General features: G+C 43.6%; 1 protein-coding gene across 1 annotated transcript in view; it reads right to left on the reverse strand.

Annotated features, from left to right (window-relative positions):
* SHPK (sedoheptulokinase) overlaps positions 1 to 7,241 on the reverse strand; it is an 8,757-nt gene extending 1,516 nt beyond the window's left edge. The window contains exons 1-6 of the mRNA XM_010154920.1: positions 7,065 to 7,241; positions 5,695 to 5,836; positions 2,802 to 2,985; positions 1,466 to 1,618; positions 174 to 349; positions 3 to 72 (exon numbers count right to left, since the gene is read on the reverse strand). Of these exons, the coding sequence (XP_010153222.1) occupies positions 3 to 72; positions 174 to 349; positions 1,466 to 1,618; positions 2,802 to 2,985; positions 5,695 to 5,836; positions 7,065 to 7,241 (902 nt within the window). The remainder of the gene's footprint in view (positions 1 to 2; positions 73 to 173; positions 350 to 1,465; positions 1,619 to 2,801; positions 2,986 to 5,694; positions 5,837 to 7,064) is intronic.
* Positions 7,242 to 7,630: the final 389 nt, after the last annotated feature.

The following is a 7,630-nucleotide window of genomic DNA, read 5'->3' on the forward strand; positions in this document are numbered from 1 at the left end:
CTGGTGTCTCTGGAGGCTGGAAACCCAGAGGCATTGAGACAGTCAGCTGGGCAGAGGTGCTCATATTAAGGACTAGAAGACAAAAGGGAAAAAAAAAAAAAAGAAAAAAATCAGTGGTTTATTAGGCTACCCTGAAAGACAATGAGAAAACTGAGATACCAAAATGATCATACCTGCATCAGACCTCTCAGTCAGACAGGAATAAACAGAGCATTGGAAATCTCCCAGAGCAATTCCTACTTTTGCTCCTTTGGGTATTCCATGCCACGCACAGATTGTCCTGCCTGCAATACTGCCAGGGTCCCCCACCTCTGGAAGCAAGTGAACAGGAAAGCCGGATTTTTTCAATCTGCAATCAGAACAGGATTATTGCAGGAAAGCAGTATGGGAATGTGCAGCATGACTACAAAGACCTCTCTCAAGTCACAGGTCAACCTGGCCATACATCTGTGGCTGCTGGATTTATGGATGCTTTCACCCATTTAGAAAGCTTTGTCTTGGACAGGGGCAGCATTCCAGTTCAACAGGCAGAGTAAACCAGAATAGCCTAGAAGAACAAATAGCTCTCCTTTATATGTAATCTGTTTACCTCAGACTATACAGCAGTACATGTTCAGCAAGTTTAACCTACTGATGTCATACGGACAAGCAGTTCCAGGCTAAAGGGACAATCACAAACACAGCAAAAAAAAAGGCAATTTCTAAGTGTCTAAGGACTTTAAGCTGTCATGCAGTTAGTGGTTCAAAACCAAATCACAAAATTAAGCCCAACAAACTCCTTACACGATAAAACTGCAAGATACACCACACTGCTACAGCAATGTCACCATATTAGTAAAAGTTCAGTAGGCCAAATGCAAGTTGCTGTCACCCTCTCATACCTTCATGTGCAGATTTTTTCATCTGGGAGTCCGGGCCTAACCTAAGCCCTGAAATATATAAGGCCTTACCACTCAGCCCTGAAAGAACAAATCATTAAAATAAATAATAAATACATAAACAAACTAATTCCCTATAAGACTTCCTGTAGCCTAATAACACTTAGGTATTAAGACCAGTAAATCTTCATAGTTACAAAGGAGCTGAGCTGAAAAAACTAGGGAGCAGTAACTGTTTTATACCACCACAGAGGTAACACCTTGGCTACAGCACGCACTTGTCCATTCCATCCCACCACAGAAGAGAAGAGTTTGGTATAGAAGGCCTCACTGACGAGTCCCTCAGCTCTGCCGTCTTAGGTATTTCTACAAATACTGTGCCAGATTTTATACAATTTAAGCACGTATACCTTACAAACCAGAGCAAACTCTCAATAACTCTTCAGTACAGGCCACACCACAACTGATTAGGAGTAACTTTCAATCGCTTTTTATCTGGAGTACATTCATACTCAGGGCCCCAAGAGGTGTTTACATTGCCGGACACAAGCAATGCACAAAACCCACCGAGCGACCTTAGCACTTACGTGTCAGTATTCCAGCTTTTGTCCCTGGAGTTAAAATATCCCCAGCTGGCAGCATTCTGGACAGACATGAGTGGTTTCTTCAGGTCACACAACATGGCAACCACGTAGTCATGGATAGTGCCAGCTGCATCGTAAGACTTCAGAAAATCTGGACTTTTAAACAAAACATTTTAAAAACAAAAACAGTGAGGGGGACTTTAAGACAGTGGGAGGAAGATTACTTCATTGCCACAGGGAACTTCAGACATTTGTGGTCCCATCTAAAAATGAAACAGCCATCTCAGTGATCAACCTGCATTTTGTTGTTTTGGTTTGGTTTTTTTAAACAGCTGTTGCCACAGCAGCAATACTTATCTCCTGATGGAAGACGGAGAGACAGTGGCTTTAAGGAAGGAGTTGTCTAGGTTCAAAAGCACACCATTGCAAAAGTTACCAGGAAGGCAGTAATGGTTTGCACAAAAAACCCCATCCCTTTGTTGATCCTGCAGCATTTGGGAAAAACAGGTAAATTCCCGTAGTTGCTGTAGGATTCACAAATTATATGAATGGAAACGTACCAAATGGTGAAACCAATCAGGAACAAACCAAAGCAGCTAGTCTCATGAGTTACACAGCTCTAAAGCAAGATCATGCCGTGCTCCATGTATTTGCTGAACCCACACTGGAAGACGTCAACATCTGTTATTTACCCCATTTATCAAGCCGGCATTTACTGCCGAGGAGGACTCTGGCTCTTTGAGAAACACATCATACTGCAGATGGAACCGAAGAACAAATCTTGCTGATGCCAAGTCATAAGTGAAACATAACATCCTCTGCAAACATGCCACAACAAAGCAGACCATTCGTAACACCTCATAAGGATCTCCGTGGCGAAGGAAGGAAGGAACTGAAATTAATTTAGGGACTGTTTCTTTTAGCATCTGGCACCAACCCGACAAAGCAGTTCTGTTACTGTTTTAGGCATGTTTGTACTTTTCACAATCTGCACAAGGCAAAATTATAGTGTTCACACTGCACTGGCAGAGCTCCTCTGAGCAGCAGAATGGACTAGAATTATTCTGTGATACTTCAAGGCTTTGCTACTATATGGTCAGAAGCTTTTCTTTTTATTAGAGAGATATGTAGTATTTTTATGAGGTCAGAGGCTCCTGTGTGCTCAGTTGCATATAATTTATATTGAATACTGCTATTTTAAATATTCTTTGACTACTTCATATTATGATTACAGAGAATCACAGATCCTCAAGCCTATAGTGGCATTAACATGCTACACAAATACTAATTGTCACATAAATTCAAGATGAGAAACTGCCCGTGAAAGAGCTTGATGTACCTTTTCTTTAAATACCAGTAGACTGTGGCACACCCAAAGCCTGTAGCCAAGCTGATATGTGACTGTGGCAGAGGAAGAGAAGAGAGGAAGGTGGGACTGCAGCGGCCGTCTTGCCAAGTAATCAGATGACTGACCTCCTCCGGCTCAAAGGTAGGGCCCGTACCAGACTCTGTCCACTTGCAACCTGAAACACACAGTATCCGAGACGTCCAGCGATTCCCTGCAGAGTAGTCTGCCTGGCATTCTTCATTTCTGAACTCTCTTGACAATTTGTCAAATATATTGGAAAAAGAGCAGAAACAGAGCCAGTAGTGATTGTCATCGAACCAATTAGTCACACTTTTCAGCCCTAGATAATGGCATAATGTCGGTCATCCTTTGCTAAAACAGAGAGTGGCATGCAAGGCCTTCCTTCTCTATAAGCACTCCTAGTGCCTAGGGGAACAAGCAACTTGAACCTCGAGATATTAATGACGCAAATTAAACAACAGGTGACCCACCCCAAAAAAATCAGAATTCTGCTATGGGAGGTAATGAGGTGATAGGACAGCTCTCACACATAAACCTTAACTGGGCTCTGCCACATCATGACCTGGAGAGTGCTGTGGTAGTAATGAACTGCCCACGATGGATAGCACAGTTTCCATCATATTTTGAGCCAAAGCAACAGGAAACCTGGATCTACATCTATTAAGCAACGGACTGCAAAGTACTAAAGAGTATCCCTCCCCTGGATACGCAACAGAGCTTCACCAAAGGTAGAATAGGGTTTAATGCAGTTTTACCAGTCCAGTATGACTTTCAAAGAAAGAACATTACACCTCTGATGGAACCTTCACATTCTTTCATGGGAAGGCCTCAGCTAAATTACGGCAACTTCTCAGAGCTGGAGGGAGCCTTCTCAGCAATACCTGCTATTGCTCTAGTCCTGCCCTGACACACTCGCCACAAGCAGTCCTGCAAAGGCAGCGTATGGTCCTGTCAGAGCAGCAGACTACGCAGAGGCTGTGCTCAAGCAGTAGCTGTGTTTGTTGCACACCTCCGGCCTCTGACAACTACTGCTCTCCCAGGCGACACCCGGCCACAGTGCGGGGATACACACCATCTCCAGCTGACTGAGACAACGTTTTGATTTTTGGCTGAGGGACGGAGCAGAGCTTCAAGCTGTGCTGTGCCACCTGTCCTACAGGTCAGAGACCCGACTGCTTAACTGACTAGCACAAATATGGCTAAAGGAGTCTTTCTTGAGCTGAATACTGAGATACACTCACAGAGTAAACAGCAGACGTGAAAGCTGGGAAGTACTGTGAAACATGCAAAGCAAACACATACACTTTCCTGTTCCCTTAATTCCCTGTTCTATCAAGCCTGTTTGAACTGCATTTCTAATTGGTTTGCTTTTCTAGTTTTAAATGGATTCTAAGAAACATTATTAACCATAAATCTAACCCTAAAGGATGCTATTAAAAATGTAATTTGTGTCCCAAAGTGCACGGATTCACTTAGTCTACTCAAAACAAATGAGAGCAAACACCCAAATGAAAGGAAAGTGGCATGTGGCTCTAGGAGATAAAATATTAACCAATATGACATAAGAATCTATGTCTACCACCAACCCATAAGGCTTTGTTATGCAGCCCTTGGGACATCTGGAAAGCAAGCAACAGCTCCTTCAATCCATCAGCTTTTGGATTTCTTTCTTTCTAATCATTTGAGCATTTAACATAAAATTACAGCCAATAATGAATAGCATAGTGTCTCTTAAAGCAATTAAGACCCTGACAACTTTTGACAGGCAGTGACCTGCACTTTTGGGAAATCTATTCTGTGGTTTACAATAAATCCTTGCTTAATCTGCATAACTCCTATTATTGTAAGACTTGTATACTTGCTCAGATGTGCGTATCATAAGGTCAAGAGAAAGAAGACATGGAACCACGTTCTGAAAGCCTTAGACTTCAGTAGGCTTGTAAGACGTGAGCCAAGAAGATAATCCATCTTTATCTCACAGGGCTGGCAGTCCAAGGCCTGAGCTTTTCAAACATCCTTGCTGTCACACAGATCATTTGAGTATTTGCACAATCAAGACCCATGTGACTACCTCGGAGCAGTTGATTTTGTTTCTAAGATCTTGGTCCTTTATTCTGCAAGCACCTGAGTATCCAAAAACATGACCATAATCCTTTTTCAGCCCCTAACAACAGAAGTGTAAGCAGGAAGATGAATGCAACAGTCTGTGACGTGCTAGGAAAAAAATGCCTTGAGATCTGGGGGGCAGGGTAGGGTGGAGAAAGAAAACGGACTGAAAACACCATTTACTGGACTGCAGTTTTTCATCTGACTCTACTTTCAAACACGACTTCAAAATAGCACAGCGATATTCACTGTTGGATAGCTGCTGCCGTGCACATTCTAACATAAAGACCAAGCAGAGCTTATTTTTCAAGGCATACACAGAACGGCTAATACCACTACTGTAGGATCATTGGGATATTGGGCAACTGCTAGTTAAGCGTTTTATGAGGTGATTACCCTCCCCTCCTCAAAAAGTCATTCATACGATGTGGAATTTCTTTCAACTGACAGCAGACAGCATGTGATGGACAACCAATTAACAAGCCACAAATATGTTATTCCTCCTTCATATTAGTAATTGTGCTGAGCCTGCAGAGATCTCATAAGACTAAAACCTTTGCCAATCTGTGTAAACAACATGGTTAAATACAGTCAGTAGCTGAAATTCCAGTAATTAAAGCAAAATTCCCACAGAAGATGATCTTCTGTTAAGTCTGCTTTACAGAAGACTGAAGTGAACATGCAGCAGTTTCCATGCTAAAATTTTATTTTCTGCATCATAATACTCTGAACAGGAAGGCCAAGGAATTAATGTTACCTTTATCTCTTTTCCAAAACACAATCCCGTGCATTTGTCCTGAAATACCAATGTGACTGACTCTTTGAAGCTGCTGCTGAGGTAGCGCAGCAAGGCATTCATTCAATGCTCCTATTATTCTCTGGACGTTCTGCTCCATTCCCTGCAATCATAAAGCATTATTCTGAGCATGAAACCATTAGGATTCACTCAGTGTATTTATTAAACAAGGCTACTTTAGTCAGAAGTGAAGAACAGGATTCATTTAGCTTAATAGCAAGTATTGGAATAACATTCACTACAAAATTGAAAACAAAAAAGAATGCAAAAAACCCCACAAAACCACTCAAAATAAAACCCAATACTAGCAAATAGAGAATAGCAGCCTCTTAAACTGAAGGCCAAATAATTTCCTAAATTACCATACTCAACTATACCTTAACAAAAAATTAACATTCACCATACGCTTTCATTAGTTCACCTTATATATTTCTCTTCTTTTTCCTCACAAAGAGAATTACCTGCATATTCTGACTGGCATACAGTCTGCCCTGTATCTTTCTACAGCTCCTCCGTACCTACTCAGGGTTGATTTTGACAATACTTAATTTCTGGATACTCTGTTCCCAGAACTACCCAGCAAACTGGTCTACTCTGCAAACTGACCGAACCTTGAAACAAGAGAAACTGTGTCACAGCCTTCCCACTTCTGAAGATTCGGATTACTTCATGACAGACCGGTATGAAGGTTATAAGCGAACATATTCACATGTAGTCTACGTATAGATGTGAACTGTTCTGTGTGTACATACTGCTGGCTGCATAAACATGACTGTAGGGAGAAGGTTTGGCCTGTTTGGTATCTTTGCTCAAAAATTAGCGCTTGGACTCACTACAATACTAGGCCAGAGGAATGTTAATATATATTTCTTATGATGCTGATTCATCCTTTCTTAGGCTGACCAACATAACGAATGTAAAGACCTCTAACAGGAGTACATGTTCCTGGTTATTTCCCCGGGGAATTTCCAGTTATGATTCCACCTAACATTAAAGTGCAAAATATCCTTCCAGATGGCAAGTGGCTGCTGTTTCCTGACTGGAAACATCAAAGACAAGGTGATGGTTCATGGGAGAAGAGTTTTGGATCATTTTACGCAACTTTCTGAAACCTGGGTCTATCTTAAAACAAGCAGGTTTACTTGACTTCCTTGAACAGTAAACAGAGAGCACTTTAATTGTATTTTCAGACATCCAGACACATGCAGCAACCATCTCTGCCATTTTAGGCCCGGAAAACCACTCAAGTCTGCATAACATAGTATACAACCTGGCCATAAGGCAAGGCCGGTAACCTGAAATTGCCAGCAGTGCTATCTGCCACCCCTTACCTGTGGTCCAGCGTCCAGGCTATTGGTGTGTGCCTGCGTCTCCCTGGAGCAGCTCTCTGCCACCACCTGCCCTTGCTCAGCCCCTGTCAACAGAGCGGCCTTAACCGACGTGGTGCCCAGGTCTATGCCCAGCACACAGGCAGAAGCAGGCCTGCCGGTGGCCTCGCTGTCCGCCATGGCTACAGGGAGAGCGGGCTGCTTCCTTCACCACCATGCACAGTCTCTGGGGGCTGCCATACTGAGCCCCACGCTGCTTCTTGCTGCACCTGAGGGGGCACCTGGCCCAAGGGCACCGAGGACACAACCGGTGTGGGCTCTCACCCCCGGAACTGGGCAGGCCCGGCTGGGACAGCGGCCTGGACTTCGCCCTCTGGCTGAAGAGGTGTCCCCTAGCCTGGGCGCTACCCCTCCATCTTGAGCGTGACAAACTGTCCCTTCGCCAGCCCTCCCCGGTGAGCTATCAAGCTATAAATGAAACTTCAACAAGCAACCAAAGCGGCGAGTCCTCTCTCCACCCACAGCTCTCCCTCCTCACAGACCGGCCGGCAGCAACCGTCCCGTCCCGT

Source organism: Eurypyga helias, unplaced genomic scaffold, assembly GCF_000690775.1.
Source record: "Eurypyga helias isolate BGI_N326 unplaced genomic scaffold, ASM69077v1 scaffold20757, whole genome shotgun sequence".
NCBI classification, from domain to species: domain Eukaryota; kingdom Metazoa; phylum Chordata; class Aves; order Eurypygiformes; family Eurypygidae; genus Eurypyga; species Eurypyga helias.